At 32.7% G+C, this 19779-nt stretch overlaps 1 protein-coding gene across 1 annotated transcript in view; it reads left to right on the top strand.

Annotated features, from left to right (window-relative positions):
• The window catches only part of LOC131849666 (orexin/Hypocretin receptor type 1-like), a 29268-nt gene that overhangs the window by 3978 nt on the left and 5511 nt on the right, over positions 1-19779 (top strand). Inside the window, exons 3-6 of the mRNA XM_059199778.1 lie at positions 10702-10849; positions 11565-11706; positions 13414-13526; positions 17737-17836. Coding sequence (XP_059055761.1) covers positions 10702-10849; positions 11565-11706; positions 13414-13526; positions 17737-17836 — 503 coding nt within the window. The remainder of the gene's footprint in view (positions 1-10701; positions 10850-11564; positions 11707-13413; positions 13527-17736; positions 17837-19779) is intronic.

Raw genomic sequence — 19779 nt, 5'->3', positions numbered from 1 at the left:
CTTAATTGCTCTGGGGGCTCAAACAATTGAAAATAAATTATAATGAAAAGATATCTATAAAAATACTCATTAAAATTTAATTTCTCAATTATAACTAAAATTGAGTATAAAAGTAAAGTGTAGGTTGCGCTTTGAATTAATTACATTCATTCATTCATTTTTTTCATACATTTAATTCATCATGAGTGATACAACGCAATAAGTAATGTAATACAGATTTACAACTACGAAATTAACACTAGCTTTTATAAGAGATATGCTCCTATCCTCATTTATGAGAATTCAAAATATGTATGTAACAAATAGTTACGTGGTACTCTGTTATGGTTCTAAAAAAGAAAGGCTTCCTTACTTTCATACAAAGATTGTTTTATTTTAAGCGACTTCCACAAAATCTTTAAAATTAATCTATGCGAACATATGCTTGCAAATATTCGCATGGAATTCGTAAGAAACCTATTTTATTCCTTAATAAGTTATTACAAATCTACGTCTTAACTGTGATATATTATTATCTAGTATGTAGACATTGTCCTTACGTCGCGTCGTAAGCAATGCCTTACATCTAGTCGCATAGCATGCCACAGATTATTTTGTACCAGCGACTTCGTCCTAGTGGAATTTAACTTTATTTTTCTAAAATAAAAGTAACCTAAGTCAATCCTTATTATAAGACATTAGCTACCCTCCAAGAAAAGTCCTGTCTCAATCGGTCCAGCCATTTCAGAGATTAGCCGGAATAAAGAAATAGACAGACAGACAAAAATTATAAAAAATGTTATTTTGGTTTAGGTACCATATTTATATTCATATGCATGTAATAAAAAACGGTTATTTCAATATTCCTATATATTAGATAATGAAGTAGTTTTAGCTTTATTTCTACAATCAAATCACCAGATTTCTATCTACCACTAAATTAAATAGTTTGTAATGTTCTCATGTAAGTAACTCGTGTTAACTTGATATAGGTTTTGCTGTTTATTTATATAGGCCACGATTATCATTTAGTATCAAGTGGACCGTCAGCGTGTTTGCGATTAAATGTGATAAAAATATGATAATTCATTTATCATATTGAATCACAACCACATGTTTACTTAGAATAAGAATCATTACTCTTAAAAAATGTGAAATTAAATAAATTGCTGTAATAGGCCCACGTAAAAGTTCATTACAAGAACCCTAAGGCGACAAATTAATTATAAAGCCGTGTTCTTTTTCTCTCTTATCAGAAAACACCATTAAATAGAGTAATTTTAACGCCATTACGCACATAACTTCGTAGCTCTTTTGAGACAAATTCAATTAATGACAATTCAATTTTATGTGGAACTTATTTTTAATTCTGTTAAGAGCTTAGGATTCTTTTATTTTTATAATTTCAATGTTTTCTAATAGAAATAATCGACATTGACGTCAAAGTCGTATCTGTCTTTCAGCAGCTAAGTGCCATGCTTTTTAAGTGATATTTCAGTTTGAAGCATGAGATACGGTAGTCAAATTACAGGGAATGGGACATGATATTTCAGTTCTCTAGAACGGCAACTATATCACATCCTAGCATCATGTCCGTGGTGCTGTTCCTTTATAACAGTATGGGTCACCACTTACCATCAGGGGGTATTATTAATTTTTCATCGGGACACCTCTAAATCTACTCACCTAAAAACCATATGTCTGACTTTTGATATAGGGTAATATTTCAGATATTAAAAGTCAAACATTTTTGTTCATAAGTATGATTACTTGTTAATTGAACTGGGTATTTTTATGTATATATGTAATTACACCGAAGAGCTGGCAGCTACCTTGGACAAAGAATTAGTCTAGCTATTCAAAGAGGGAACGCTGCCAGTATCTTCGGAACGTTGCCTAAAGGGACCCCTTTTAATAATATATTTTAGTCATCATATTATATATTGTTTTTAAGCTTTTTAATTTTAGGTTCTTAGTTGTACAATTAGGTTATGTAAATACTAGTAATAAATTACAAAAAAAAAACAATTTAAGATTTCAGTTGTCTAGTACTCATAATACAAGCTCTTCTTAGCTTGGCACTTAATAGATCTGTGTGATTCAGAATTATAATTACTATTACTTACATAAAAATAGAATAAAAAACATGTTTAGTTTCAAAAAACAAGGCAATATCTAAACTGGCTGTCAGTCCAAAATGAAAGTCTAATGGATGACCTAATAATAGTAAGTTACGTTAGAAAATGTATTTCAAAAGAATGTCTACTATAAACAAACTCTTGCAGACAATCTGGAAACCAAATACAGACTATACCTAAACAATAACAAAACTGACTATTTTCAGTTAGACCACTCAATTCATCAAAAAATCTAGTTACAATTTATTACCTATGAGCATGTGATCATAAATTTAGTTACTATAATCCTTTACTTGGTTTATTACATTATAAAATTATTCATGATTTATGTTTATAATTAGACGTCAAATTGATCTGGTTGAAGCAAAGATCGCTTTCTCATCCAATCTTAATTTGATTTACAGCTAATAAAATTGCGCGGAATTTACACTTCACAAAGTTAGGTATTTAATATTAGAATTTCTTTTTTTTAATAAACTCTAAGATGTTTGTCTTAGATTTTAGTTTTTATGTCTTATTGGTTAAGCTCTAAATAATGTTAAAAATTGTTTTTTTTATGTAATTGGAATACCATCAGATGAGATGGCCTCATCGCTTTTACTCCTGGTGGTCGTGGGTTCGATTCCTCACACATTGCACACATTCATGAGTTCGATTGTCTGTATTGATTTGGGTTTTCTACGTATATTGGTGCTAGACAACTGATATATATATAATAAAATATTTTGGTCTCGTTTGTTATTGATATAATATATAGTACTTAGCAAATAATTACCATTCGCCAACAACAGTAATCGTCCCCACACTCTAGAACCTAAGTGGTCACGGGCTACTGCCCGAATCAAAAAGAAAATCCTCTAAAATTGTACTCAATTTTAGAGGATTTTCTTTTTGATTTGACACCCGGGTCTTTCAGGCGTCTATAGGCCTATATAATAATTAATAAGTCTGTAGGTCTATAAGTCTATAGGCGGTATCAATTTACCATCAGATGAGCCGTATGATTGATTGCTACCACTAAGATATAAAAAACATATAAAAATATATTCCATATACATATAATATTAATATAAACTTGCCACTTATTTATTAAAATTATTCATGTATTTTTTATATAATGACTAGCAGCTAGACCTGAAAGTCATTATAAATATTATAGAAATCTTTTAATAAAATTTTCTAGCCATCTATGAGTACAATACGAGTCGATGGCGTAATAAAAATAAATAATATGATATTGAAAGTAGCTGTCTGCTGTTATTGGCTATAATTAATTTTAAAAAGCATTCTAGAGTTATGGATGGATGCATTTAAATAATTTTCTCTATCACAAAACAGCTGAGTTTGACAGAAAATTTATGAACTTATATTATAAAGAGGAAGATAGGATTTTTTGTTTTGTAATTGATTTTTATAACAGCCAATTATTAGCCATTCATTGCCAGTCCAACTGATGGTAATTGATAAACAGTTTTTATTCTATTTTCAAACATATTACTATTATAAAGTTGTTTATACGTTATACCCCGCACTAGGCGAACCTGTATCGTGGAAGTCCACAAATGAATTTCCAGATGATTATTAACTATTACAGTCCTTATATACATGAACAACACTAGTTATCAGGCTACCATGTGACGCCAATGATACTACTGTCATGCATTCATTAATGAGAACTAAGAAGTCAATGCCCTTAGGGATCTTCAATAAAAATGGACTGTAGGTTTAAATATAATGAATTGCTAATATGAATTTATAAATTAATTGAATAAAGAGAGTGACGACGCGCGTCCTTGAAGCCGATCGTGATGGCATTGAAGTGTGATCGCCGACCTCGATGCCCCCGCACCCGATTCCCGCCAGCATCATACATTGCGTAGTAACATGCCTTAAGAGGCATCTTATAATTTCACTGCCTTGTCTCACTATATAACCGAAACATAGCTTACTAAGCAAGCTGAGTGGCTGATAAAATAGGTAACACTATGATGCTCATGCAAACGACTTTTTACAAAGCCTATCTTAATACAAAAAAAATCTGGAATATTCTCAAAAAGTTCATAATAATTAAAAAAAACATCCCTACTCACTATATAATACATATAGTAACAACATGCTGTAGATATTTATAAATAAATATATGTTTTCGTAATAGTAACTGCAAACTCGTGCAAAATCAATGCAGATTGTTAGTCTATAGTTTGTTAACATAAAAATGTGGAACCATGAGGTTATGGCAGTCCATACCTTTCGATGCTCCGAGGGTTTTAATGTTCTTCAGCACATATCAGGGTCCAAGGCATGTGTTAGCACAAATTCACTGATATGACACTTTATTTCACTACTACTTTTAATTATATTTTAGGACAAAAGCGCGCGCGTCTAGGGCCGTAACGTGTTCACTTTATGGTAGGGAAAATGGAGGGGATGGCAAAAAAGGCTACCTACATTTTCTAACAATTGTAATAATAAATACCCTGGATATTTCACACAGAGTCATCTAATCCCAATCTAAACGCAATACATGTTGTGAGTTCTAGATAACTTATACACAAATATGAAAATTTTTGTTTTGTAAACATATTATAGATACACTTACTAACAATCTGCTCATCGATGCATATATTTTCTATTAATTTTCTATTAATTTCGAATATATGTTTACATTTTAGAATTATCTAATATCGATATTTCAGTATAAATTATACTATATTTACCATTTCTTATCCATTGTTTCATTCATCTTCCACATATAGGCTACACATGTATCGCTAACACAATCTATCATGAATAGAAATCTTCGTATTGTGCTAGGAATCAACACGCTCAGCTCCAAGGGATGCTACAAACAACTTACAAAACCTTCCAACCCTAGTAAAATTAATTCCAAAACTTGATTGGTCCCGGGTTATCTTGCAGACAGCCCTGATTTTCCAGATGGCTGACATCACATACTTGTTTCCAAACTTGAGTACCCACTAACATTATAATAAGAGCGGGCTGTGAAACCGCGGTTCAGAAACTTTGAAAGGGTTAAAACTGTATCCATCAATGTCTTAAACAACGTGTTCGTGTTGTCTAACAAATGTCCCTTAGACGTTAGCTACTAGCTGTGCCCTGCGGATTCACCTGTCCCTTTTTTAATATATGTCGAACACCCTCACTTCTTAACTTCTTTTTCACTTACCAAAAATAGAAAGCCAGAATGAATAATGAGGACTTTGTACAAACTCTCCTGCTTATAAACATAGCAATTCCTAACGAGTGGCTAATATTTGAACGAGCCAGTAATTTTACAACTCCATTTTACCGATCCAAACCACTAGATAAAATTAGACTAGGTACTAGAACAGATTCTCTTTCAAAAATGTAGGAATTTAGTAGCGAAGATGACAATTTTAGATAAAAATGTTTTGGACGATCGATAAAGCAATAAAATTGCAGTTGGGAAGAAATGGTAGGAAGGATTTAAGAGTTGAAGAGAAATTTTTGACTCCTTAATAAACACTGTGGAACACGATCTAAAAACATAAATATTAGAAAACAATCATTTTACGTACGAAACGTCAATATTACTATTGTAGACTTTTCTAATCTTAGCTATTTTTCCTCAAAATCTAATTTAGCCAAATCATTCAAAATTTTACAATATATAAGTAACACTGACTTCATACCGCAACTTGTACGTAACAAGTATCACAGAGGTATTCCTGAATACAATTAATTTTGAACATCCTATCGTTAGTTACTAAATACTTCAAACACTAAGGCTTGCCTTGATGTGGTCGGAGCTCACCTCACTTCCCATATTCTATACCATTCGTGGTAGGCATAATGTTTGTCTCTTCTATTCATTCGCAGTTATTTAGTTAGTTTATTTGTAAGTATATCCCTTTGTCCCCAGCCAGAACAAAAACGTCCATCTTTTATTAATAGACATTGGTTGAAAATCATTTAATCAAATTAGTTCGACAGCTAATCTTCAATAAAAGAAATTTAGACTTTTATATAAATTGGTAACACTAAAGAAATAGAAAGACATTTCTTAGAATCCACAATATAATGTGGATATTACTACGAGTATATAAACTAATATGATAAATTCAATAGTATTTTATTTATTAATATCGCTATCGCTGTCTGCCCCAATGTATGCTTAAATCTTTAAAACTACGCAACGGATTTTGAAGCTGTTTATTTAGAGTGATTCAAGAGGAAGGTTTATATGTATAATACATGTACACTCGTGCGAAGCCGGGGTGGGTAGCTAGTAAAACATAAACCAATATAAAAGACGCTCTTACGGTAAGCATTATCTTCCTGAGAATTTTATGATAGAGTAGGTATATATAAGAAAAAAGAAAAATATAGGGGAGCAAGTTAAAATGGTAATAATATACAAATTATCATATACATATAAGTGATAATATATATAAATATACATATACTTAAAAGTATATCTTTATAAAGAATGAAAGAGAAGTTTCTAATTAGCTTAAGGTGTAGTCTCTAACAAATTAATGAAATGTATACTGTGAATTAAATCGTTTCACTGGCAAATAATAGTAAAATTTACTAAATGCGTATTGCGATTCAATAATGAAATCATAGTAAACACCTACATTACGTCTGGCTATTGGGGTAGACAGGACCAGACAGGAATAACAGACATAGAATGTTATGCCGCAATTCAAACATGTTTCTCACTACCCCCACATTCATCACCAAGCTTGTTAGTAAACAACATTAGGTGTAATGTTTGAAATGCTGTCATGAAATCGTACTCTTGAAATGCGGAGTTTTTTCCTGTATAAATGAACATTAACACAAGTTAATGGTACGATGAATCAAGATCAAGATGTTATTAAAAGACAGATAAACATACGTCCCGCGACTTCGTCTTTTTTAGACATACACTATAGCCTATACCAGTTTGCGTGATATAGTCTATCTTGATATCAAATTTAATTATAAATTATTCAGCCTTTTAGTCTTATAAAGGTAATGTATATACAGATAGTCTTTCATTTTCTATTTCACCAGGTTATAAATTAATTTCAGAAACAAAACGTGGTTTATATCTGCCCTCGTAAGACTATCTCTCATCATGACTTCTTCAGTCGTTCACTCTTGGGAGAGTGGTCGTGACTTTTATAATGGTATATCTCATGGCATGGAATCGTTGTGATCTTTGGCGACTGAGCTTCTTGCAATTTGCCTCCACACGGTACGGTTTTTGGCTGCACGGGAACATTGTACAATGGACTGCTGTATTGCCGTTCTTATAATGTCAGTATATCTCTTTGGTGATCGACCTCGAGAACGTCTGCCCTCAAGCGAACCTTGGATAATTAGCTACTCCAGTGTTCATTCCGGCTAATGTGAGCAAAATACTTAAGAATTGAACCAAACTACTTACTCATCATGACTTATTTCATGAATATACTATAAAAGTAAAAATGTCAGACAGACACACTTATATTCTTACATAGAAAGACAATTATATAATTACAGGCAGTGATACCAGGAAACCATCATTACCTTCTGGTGAATTGGCCACGATGGGCTAACTAATCTGATAGAAAGTCTATTCTTGTCTAATCATCTTTTACTCCTCTTCAATTTATCTTTTACCGTTAGCGTAACCAACCCATATAAAGCCAAAAGTCTTGAATATTCCCGTCCGATCGATCCCCTCCCAATTTAAACAGAGATTGATGATTACGATGGCCTAAGCCAAGATTCGAACCTCTAGCGGTGCCCTCCGACTAAAGTCGTATCCGTCAGGTGGGAGTTGGTCTTCAGCCGCGCCATAAGTCCTTCCGGGAGTTTGGAGTGCCATCTGCACTCGTTCCCTATCGTCCGACGAAGCTGTAAAGGCCAGCTGCGGCCAACAACATTAGAGTAGTCCGAAAAAAAGTCTCAAATATCGTATTGTTATATAATAATGTGATAAAATTACAGCATACCTAATACGCACATAGAATACAATACATAGAAATACAAAGTCTGTCATCGTGACGAATTTACCACATATTTAATACGATGCTTTCCAAAGGATCGCTAGGAAATCACTCATAAAATACTAACACTAAAGTCAATACCTCTGATTACTACCTTCCCACAACAATTTCACACGTTTTTTCCATCATTTAAATTGCTGCTCTTCATATTTTAATTTTAACGTCTCTAAATAAATTAGATCCTATAATTCTGTCCACAAACAATAAACACCGAACGAAACTAAACAATGCCCTGTTTACTTTGCGCAATTTCATTTTAAGCCAAATATTTTGCTAATTTAAAAACAATAAAGATGGCATGCAGTTAATTTGATTTTGAATGAAATACCTTTACGCAATATTATTGCTTTATTAAATTAAAATTAATTTAAAATTAAAAGTAGGCCCCGACATTTATTGATTTCTAACTGTGTTTCACCTGCGTGAAATTTATAGCCTGATCTGATGTATAAATTATATTACTGTAAAGTTTCATTTTTTTTAATCTATCTATTATACAATACACAATTTGGATACTATGCATATTGTATAGCATTTTTAATTATTTAAATTTTTAAAAGCCAAAGAATAGTTTAGTCATTCTAGCTTCAAAAATTATTAATTTCTACTTTAAGGTTGAAATTTTTACAAATTTTGAATGTCATATTTGCTTATATTTATTCAACAGTCTAAAAATAAGTTTCAGGCTTCTAGAATAAGAAATAATGATATTTCCATACAATCTTCCATCTACCCTTTCAACCCCTTACAAACCTTTTTGCGCATTAAAAAGTAGCTTGGTTAACATAAAAGTCTCTCAGGGATTCTATTATCTATATACCAAATTTCATTTCAATCCGTTCAGTATCTTTTGCGTGAAAATGTAACAAATATAAATCCATACTTTTAGGTTTAAAATATTAATAAGATTTAATTATATTCATGAATATATACCTATACAGAAACAGGATCATCCTTACTAATCCTTAATATCACAGATAAAATAATATTACGTACTAATATTATGAATGTGAAAGTCTGTTTGTCGCGCTTTCACGCCAAAACTACTGAACCGATTGAAATGAAATTTGGTATACAGATAATAGAATCCCTGAGAGACTTTTATGTTAACCAAGCTACTTTTTAATGCGCAAAAAGGTTTGTAAGGGGTTGAAAGGGTAGATGGAAGATTGTATGGAAATATCGTTATTTCTTATTCTAGAAGCCTGAAACTTATTTTTAGACTATTGAATAAATATAAGCAAATATGACATTCAAAATTTGTAAAAATTTCAACTTTTAAGTAAAAATTAATCATTTTGAAGCTAGAATGGCTAAACTATTCTTTGGCTTTTAAAAATTTAAATAATTAAAAATGCTATACAATTTGCATACCAAATAGTGTATTGTATAATAGATAGATTTAAAAAATAAATGGCCGATATTAAAACTCTTTTTATTTATCTTTGGCTATATACTTTTTTTAAATGGATGACCATGGAATAGTGTACTCGCCTGAGCTAAAGGTTTACGCTGGCAGGGCACCGGTGGAGGATGATAGGATAAGCATGAAGTCAGGTCAGTTGGCCCATCGTGATACTCACCAGAAATTTATCACGATTGTCTCCAGTGGAAACTGCAGTCCTGAGGAATGTAGTCACAATGTAATATATACAATAATGATAATATCTTAATAAACATACATTCGCACCCAACACCCTCCCACACACATACACATACACACATACACACAAACACACAAACGTCATTTACAGTAGAAGCAAATTCTTAGCATAATAAATAACCCTAGAAAGCGTGATCTCCTATAACAGGTATTTAATTATACTTACAAGGAGATCCAGCCCCGGCTTAAGAAAATAATATATAAAGAAGAATATAATACGAATGTTGAAATGTAAGACTATGTAAAAAAGTTTGATGAATGAAATAAATTTATTATTACTATTATTAATGTATTTTATATATCTCCTTTTTATGGGGTGTTAAACTTGTCATCTTTATTATTATTGTTAATCATCGACATCGAGTATATTTGAATCCAACGATACCTCGTTGGATTCAAATATACTAGGGCTAGGTTACCGGCGTCTCTCAATTTGAATCAATGAGAAATCATTATCTGCTTCTTCCTTATCTCATTTATGTGGGATCGGCGTAATATGTTTTTCTCTTCTATTCATCCTAATTCGCAGTCATTTCGTGATTTAATCCCTTTCTTACCATATTATCTTTCACACAGTCCATCCATCTCTTTTTCAGCCTTCCTCTGCCCTTAAGCCTATTCACATTTAGTTAATTTAAAGTCAGCTCGTGACCACGGCTAGTGCTACCTAGTCGAAACGTCGAGAGAGGTAAATACCTTTATTAGCCATAAAATTATTCGTGTTAAGACCCGGTTAATAATTTAAACTATCCACATTTATATGTAATATCTTTCTTAAAACATTATCTTAATTTCTACGCATTTCATGCTTATACCATGACAGACGGTTACTCTTGAAACTCAACAATTAGAAATATAAATTAAAATGTATCTTTTGAAATATTCACTATTGTTGCAGTCTGTGTCAGTGACTGTGTCGGTGCTGACGCTGACCTTCATTTCGGTGGACCGCTGGTACGCCATCTGCTTCCCGCTCAAGTTCAAGTCCACAACTGGACGGGCCAAGACCGCCATACTAGTGATTTGGGCCAATTCCCTTATATTCAGTAAGTATTGTCTATTGAACAAATAATAATAATATCAGGACAATTAACACAGCGCTATTTAGACACAAACTAGTTAAAATTTAAGCTATGGGTACTAGATAACTAATACAAATACGTAGATTTTTTTCGTAAATACATACGCAGTATACATATAAAATACACAGAACCGTATAAACAATCATACTCATGAATACAATTGTTTGTGCCATGCGAGTAATCGAACCCGTAACTATCGGTAGTAAGGCTGTGTGCTAAAAGGACGAGGCCGTTAAGTAAGAGAATCAAGAGCTGATCTTCTTATTAACTCCTCGGATCGTAGCGTAGGCAAGCACTCCAAACTGATTGTAGATTTGACTTATTATATATGTCTGTTTTTTTTCGGACTATTCTAATGCTGTTGTCCGCAGCTGGCCTTTACAGCTTCACCGGATGATAGGGGACGAGTGCAGATGGCATTTTAAACCCGCGGAAGGTCTTATAGAGCGACTGAAGGCCAACTTCCGCCTGACTGATACGACTTTAGTTTGGAGGCACCAATAGGGATTCGAACCTCGGCTCAGGCCGTCGTCATTTCGATCGCCGTTTGAACGAATGGGGGTTCGATCGGAGGGATATATGTGACTGTAATAGACTTACATGAATAAAGATATTTTATTTGATTAGTTAGTGTCAGTGGCAGTATTATTTCCATATTTGTATTTCTTACTGTTAATAGATGCTCCAGAATTGGTAGTGCTGACAACAGTGAAGTCAGTGCCACTGAGATTCGAACTGGAGTACCTCGTGCAATGCATGCCAACCTGGTCATCACAGAGCGACCTCATATGGCATGTCATCAAAGTGGTTTTCATTTACACGTAAGTATTATGAAGGACTTTATATTGCAGTTTCCATTCATCTAAAATACGTTTTATAATACAGTTATAGTTAGCTATTACCCCTGACTTTGTCTGCTTTTCTTGATAAATTATAATGTTACTAGCTACTCGCGGGGCTTCGCCCGGGTATACACGTATTATGTATATATAAACTTTCCTCTAGAATCACTCTATCTATTAAAAAACCGCTTCAAAATCCGTTGCGTAGTTTTAAAGATTCATAGGGACAGACAGCGACAGCGACTTATTTTATACTATGTAATGATGATGATAATCTCAGGACAATCATACTCATGAATACAAATGTTTGTGCCGTGCGAGGAATCGAACCCGCGACCATCTCAAGTAAGGGGGTGTGCTAAACCCTTAGACCACCGAAGCCGTCAAAGTAATAACAATAAAAACTCTTTATGGTATATATGATAAATAACGAAGTATTATGTATATATGTATATAAATTAAAATGTAAATTTCAAATGCGGTCTTATAGCTAAAAGCAATCTCACAGATAATCTGATAGATAGTATTTAATAAAGAGCAAAGCTAGGAGTGAGCAAACTAGATACTATATTTAATATTCACGTATATATAAACATACATATTATAAGGATAAATATATATACCTCAATACTAATACATATTGAAAGATACCGTATACAATTTCATTAAGATCCGCTCAGACGTTCAATCGTGAAACAGCAAATAGGCGGATCAATCAAATTTTAAAACTTTACAAAGGGTTTTGGTATCAAACAGATTAAAGTCTGTTTAATAAACCACGACTCCTTCAGTCCCAATATTGTTCTTATATATATTTCAACAGAGTTACACTGTAAAAAGTCGTCTACGTGGGAAACTCAATGTAACCTATTTCAACGACTAAGCACCTTGCTTTGTAAACTGCGTTTCGTTTGTAGGATCATGATTAGGTAGTGAAATTATAGGACATCATATAGTTCTCTGGATTACGTAATGTACGAGTATAGAAATAGAAATAGAAATAATATTTATTCAAATAAACTCATTACAAGCACATTTGAATAGTCATATTTTGATTCTACCGCTCATTCGGAATGCAGATTCATCACAAGAAGAATGAGCAAGAAACTTGTGTGTTGCTCTTTTTAATAGATGTTTTTTTATATAAATAATTACAGTATAACAAGTAAGACGCATGCGATAGTCAACATAGAAATCGCTACGCACTCATTATTAGTGTAATCAGATAATATTGTCAGTGCTATAATAATAATCTCAGGACAATTCACATAGCGCCATCTAGACCCAAGTTAAGCTAGCTACAGCTTGTGTTATGGGTACTAGACAACTCATACAAATACATAGATTTTTTTTTTGTAAATACATACATATTATACATAGAAAACACCCAGACCGATACAAACAATCAAAGTCATGAATACAAGTGTTTGTGCCGTGCGAGGAATCGAACCCGCGACCATCGGTCGTAAAGCGGTGTGCTAGACCGCTAGACCAACTAGGTCGTCATTATGGAATTTAAGTTTTTGTATAAAAACATTATTATTGTTAACGAATTCTATAATCCCAGGTGCCGCACAATATCAGAGAAGCCGTCAACTAATAATAATAATATCTCAGGACTATTCATTCTTTGCCATACTACTTTCTTCGCCATACCAATTACACTAAAAACAACTTTGGTTTCAGCATTCCACTCATGCTAATGACGGTAGCCTACTATCAGATAGTGAGAGTACTCTGGAAGTCTGAGAAGATACCAGGACAAGCGGAGACCATCAAGCTTGCGCCGGCCGAGCAGAGTAAGTTTCTTGTATATAGCTATACTATTTAGTATTGCAAATATTCTCAACAAAATTTAAAAAATTTAAGACATTCTCAATTGTAAATTGACTGTAATTATTTTAAATTCATTCTATCTCAGAATATTTTTGTATGTTAGCATTATAATTGTATTTCCTTGGTTTAGAATTCTACAATAATATTGACCATTACGTACTACAATATTTGAAACTGTCTGTATTGATAGATATGTGTTTATAATGAAACATTTCGAATATTCATGCAATTTTACTGAAAATTTCATAGAAACAACTTCAATAATATAAACATCAAGGAAATGTGTTTACTTGGGGCTTATTTACTGCTTATAACTGTACGGGTGATTCAATTGGCTTATAAGACGGTTTGCGTACAATGTATATAATAAATAACTCTCTAATCGAATATACGACCAATCTTACATCAATGTAGTATCTATATATAAATATTACACAATTATTTCCGTGTGTAGTCACTGCCTTTAAATTTTTGAAAGCTGCCGTCATCGTTTTTGTAAAACTAGCGATATATATTTTTTTCTGTGATCTAAGCGTCAAGATATTGCGGATTGTTTTAAGAAAAAGATTGAGAGTAATAAAAATTCTAGTGGTACCTGTTATTCGTAGGTACGCGTATTTATTTATATATATATATATAGTGTAAATTAATTAGCCGTTTCTATTTTGACATTATTAAAGTTGAAGTTAATATTGACATGTTCTTTTTACGGATTAAAAGTAATTATTTTAATTTTTGAAAATTATTAATTAAATTATATACATTTGATTATCTAATTTATCTTTTTATCCAAAATTTTGTTTTGGTTATTTATTTTAAATTTTACGCGATCTTCCATCATGCTCTTTAATTCTTGAGATCGCGGAAAGTGGCAAGAGCTCCACCAACAAGAGCATAGATCTTAAATTATGAATGCATTTTAAATTTACAAATATAACAAAGCGCAAATAAACAAAGCTGATTATAAGTATACACTGGACCCCGCACTAAGCAAACTTATCGTATCGTATCGCCATAAAATCTTCATTAAAAGAATTTCTAGACTATTACAGATCAGGTTATTTTATGTAGGTAATTTAACGTACATATTAATGTTGCACGAATTAAAAGTCACATATCATCCGCTAGCAATATACATAGTTCAACCAAACTTATGGACAAATCATTTATATATATTAATGACAATAAGCATCTAATTACACTACCCTAGCATATGGAAGCATTTATAATCTTAATACTTGATCTTATAATTAATTTAATTTGTACTGTAATCGCTTACTCCTATGCCTTATACTGAACATAGATTACATTGAATATTTTGTTCTCTCCGTGTTTTATGGTATGAGCGATGATGTATTGTATTGGTTTTGCTATTGTACAATATATTATATACTATACGATGAGTGATCGGTTGGAAATTTATTTAAAAATATCTCAGGTATTTGTTATTGACGATCTTCTTGGGGAGTCTACGTATAGCTCGGTATGACACGCTATTGATCGGGTCAATCTGTCTGGTCCTGACAAATTGACATTTGCACATAAACAATAGATGTAAAGTTTAAAATATATCTTGAATTCGTTTATGATTTAAGTCAGTATTTACTGATTGGAATTATAATATTCTTTCAGTGTTATTGAGTCCATTTGTCAAGGAAATAGTCATAAAAGGAATTAGTCATAGAAACAGAAGATCAAAGTAAAATATTGCAAAAACCGGGAAAATTTATGCCTTTTGAGAGTTTCCCCTCCTTTTATAAGATGCAAACAAGTTACAAGGACTAGTACTGTTTATGAAATAAATGATTTTTACTTTAGAAACTATTTGCGTCAATTGATTGAAATAGATTCCACTTGCTATTTCTTTTATGTTAAACAGCCTACACACGACTCTTAAGACCAGTGGTGGCCTTAAGTAAGCACCCTTAATTGCTCCCTAGATAGCCACGTGTGTAGTGATATCAAAGCTGACTCTTCATTATGGCCGGCGAGCAGAGCATTTTGCCCCCTTACCATCACGGCTCCAATATTGTCTCTGATTTTAACATCGTTTGTTGATACACCATTTTTCTCAGATTGATCATGATTAAAACATTCACGACTATGATGCTTTAAGCTTTGGGTTCCCATTTGAGGATATTATATTTTCTAAAAATAATTCTAAACACTTATAGATGTCTTAAAATAAACTACACTAATTGTTATTTTTATTTTAAGTAATTTAAAAAATAGATGAACCTCCTATCGCTAAGTGATAAACGTAACCTATTTACATATATGAATAGCACTATGGATATCACGTTATCACATAACACCTGTAATACCACTCAAGCACTACCATTCCAAAGGATTAATATTTCATGCCATAATTAAACACACAGCTTCCAATGGTCGTGGATTCGATTCCTTGCACGATACAAGCATCTGTATTCATAATTATAAGTGTTGTATTGGTTTGGTATTTTCTATATACTTATATCATAAAAAAATGTATATAAATCAATTCTATATATTTGGATTCAGTATATTAATATATTCTTTTTTTATTTGTATAAGTAAACAATTTTGTTTGGAAAACAATAAGATTCAAGATAATAAGAAATAAGATATACATATAAACAAAATATGTTATGAAATAGAATCATATACCGTATTGTATGTATTATAATTACATTCATTCCGGTATATACTCGCACAGTCCAGGAATAAGGGAAGGTGCAGCGAAGGGCAGATAAAATCAAAACATCACCCTCAGTGAATATACATAGTATATATATATTATATGTACGGGTATAAATTGAAGCCAAATACCTTTGTTAGTACAGGTATTAATTATCTTAAAATGTTATTACTTGAATTATATCGTAATTAATATTATAATACTGTTATATGTAGCTAGGCATGTACTTTAAACATCAGACATTTAAAATAAATCCTTCAATATCAGCTGAGAAACACGCTTAATTATTTGTGGTTTCATCAATTGCCTATTAATTACAGAATTATTATATCTACTGTCAAATAATCAATCGTAGACAAGCTATAAATTAAAATATTATTATGTAACCTTGCATAAGTTATTTTAATTGTTAAAACTAATTAATATATTCATGTATATATACGACCTTATTGGTCTAGAGATTTAGTCCACTACCTCACTTCGTATAGTCGTGGGTTCGATTCCTTCTAGAATAATCTGCGTATGTATTTTAAAATTTCCAATACTTACCTAGTACCCATAACATAAATTGTGCTTAAATTGGGACCAAACGGTACCGTGTTAATTTTTCATAGTTGAGAGGAGCGCAAAGCGCGGAGAGATCTTAGAGATCAGATTTGCACTGTTTGTAACGATACTCATCCGAAACGGCTGAACCGATCGAGACTAAAATTTCAGAAGGTCTGGTTAAAGACCTTCTCGCTCAAAAAATTCCGAACGGTCAAGGTATAATTAAGAAAAAACGCACTCTACTCAGCAAGTGACCTAGTGTGTAACAACTACATATGCATGATGACTAGGACCCTCACAGGACACTGCAAATTAAACAAGCATATGGCTAAACTAGGCCTATGCACGACAAGAATCTGCAGATTCTGCCAAACTGAAGAGGAAACGCCGCTTTACATCCTATGTGGTTGTAGCCCACTCATGCATAAACGAAATATCTCCTTTGAAAAGTTTATACTCTTTCCCGAGGAGATAAAAACCATCGCTCCTAAGAATATCCTTCAATTCTTGTCCCTGACGGGTCTAGGTAGCGAACTTTGAAAAAGGGCGAGCACAATAGACCTATGTAGGTCGCAGTGCTACAGGAGCTACAAACATCTGACAATAGCCCAAACAACCGAATAAAAAAAAATAGTGTGTAACAAACCTAGTTATTATTATATTTAATAATAGTTTTACTCATAAATCTTCCTTGTACAGACTAATCTATACACACATCTTACGTCATTACTATTCCGATTGAAAGCGTCAGGTTTCTACACCCTATAATTTCACTGCCTATCTCAACCTTTAACTGTAAAACAATTCACAAATTACTACTGTGTGGCGGCATAATTACAGAAGATATAATCTGACAACTTTGTACAAAGCGTGCTTTAATAAACAGTTAGTCGTATACTGAGTAATAAACAGAAAATAAGTCGATATAGTTTTTTCTTTTGCAGCACAACTACGTTCTAGAAGGAAAGCAGCTAAGATGCTTGTGGCTGTGGTCATCATGTTCGCTGTATGCTATTTTCCTGTGCATCTTCTGTCCATCCTAAGGTAAGACTTTTCTTCTCCAGGTATCATTATTATACAGATTTTTATATAGTATCTAGCTTTTGCCCGCGGCTTCGCTCGTTAATTTATCCCCTTAGGGGTAGAATTTATGAAAATCTTTTCTTAGGGGATGCCTACGTCATAGTAGCTTTATACATGCAAAGTCTCAGCCCGATCGGTTAAAATTGACAAAGTTTCATACAAACTTTCATCCACTATTTTATCCCCTAGAGGGTTGAATTAATCAAAATCTTTCCTTAGCGGATGCCTACGTCATAACATTTACCTGCATGCCAAATTTCAGCCCGATCCGTCTAGTGGTTTGGGCTGTGCGTTGATAGATCACTACATCAGTCACCTTTGAGTAATATATATTTAGAATATAGTAAAGTAATAAATACCTATAGTTTAGGTTGTAAAAGTTATACCTATCAGAGATCCAAGTTAACAACCTCGTTGGTCTAGCGGTTTAGCACCACGGCTTGCTTCCGATGGTCGTAGGTTCTGTATTTATTCAATTCACAGTAAAAACATTTATTTTTAGGACCAGGATGATCGAACTGTATGTTTCCTATGTATATTATGCATATATTTAAATACACATAGAAAACAACCCAGATTAATACAAGCAATCGTACTCATGGATACATATGATTGCATAGTGGGAGCAATCGAAACCACGGCTATTGGCAGCAAAGAGATTTGCTAAACCGCAAAACCGATCCCGTTACTATTTTCAATTTTCTACGTCCATCGTCTTTGGGACAGTTCGGTTTAATGATTACTAAAGGTTGACAAAGTTTTATATCATATATCAACCATCATATCAATATTCGAGAAGCGCATCTTAGTGGAGATCTTTGGGGGAGGCCTTTGTTCCGCAGTGGACGTCTTCCGGGCTGAAATGATGATAATGATATGAACATTCAAATACAATGTACATTATTCATGAATAAATAGAATAATCTTTGGAATTAAAAGTCTTGCGGCTAGACTTTGAATTTCCAAGATTATTTTATTTGTAAATTATCGTTTATTATTATTATTTGTAAATTTAAGTTTATGAGTATGGATGGACAGATGGATGGATGATCCATCTGTCCATCCATACTCATAAACTTTCGCGTTTATAATATTAATAAGATTTTCAACTTTACTTTATTGAGAAAGATATTCAGTTTATTTTAATGAATACTTTAGACTTTTAGCTAAGTTCGTTACAGATATACTTGCATAATATAACAAAATATTGTTTATTAATAAAACTTTATGAAATTAAGTTTATTTCAAGCATTATTCATTAATATTTTATTACTTTCGGCTTTGTATGCCCTTTACTGATTAATCCTGACTAATTCTGTTCATGTATTAATTATATCACTTATTTATTTATTTCAACTGTATAATAGATTAGCTTAATGTTGTTAGGAAGGAGAAAGGGGGTTGTTAACGATATGGACTAACAACTACTTTGTTAGCTACGTACCATGTCAGGTTGACCTCTACGCGATTCCTCTTGGAAACGATAATTTTGTATGTATTTACCACGATGGGCTAACTGACCTGGCTTTTATGGTTATCACCCTCCACTGGCGATCCACCAGCGTAAACCGTTAGCGCAGGCGGGTGCATCATTCCATTGTCAACCAAAAAAAATGCTATTAGGATTCATCACCAACCAACTTTATGGAGTGCATAGATACTAAACGGCAGTTTAGTTTATTAAATCTTTATGTATAAAAATTACGTGTCACGTTATTTGTCCGCGATGGACTCTACTACTACTGATACCGACTACCGATGGTAAATTGATTTGCGCATTGTGTGCAATTTGATCCAACTTGAAAGATAGGGTAGGTATATCTCAAATTTAAGTCGGAATATTATTTAACCTTAGCCACGGCAACGCATGGCCGGATCTGCTAGTAAAATTAACGTAATATAAA

The sequence above is a fragment of the Achroia grisella genome, unplaced genomic scaffold, assembly GCF_030625045.1.
Source record: "Achroia grisella isolate CSIRO2021 unplaced genomic scaffold, CSIRO_AGI_Agris_v1 utg660, whole genome shotgun sequence".
NCBI lineage: Eukaryota > Metazoa > Arthropoda > Insecta > Lepidoptera > Pyralidae > Achroia > Achroia grisella.
Note: the sequence above shows the minus strand (reverse complement) of the source record. Positions and strands in the feature narration are given on the sequence as shown.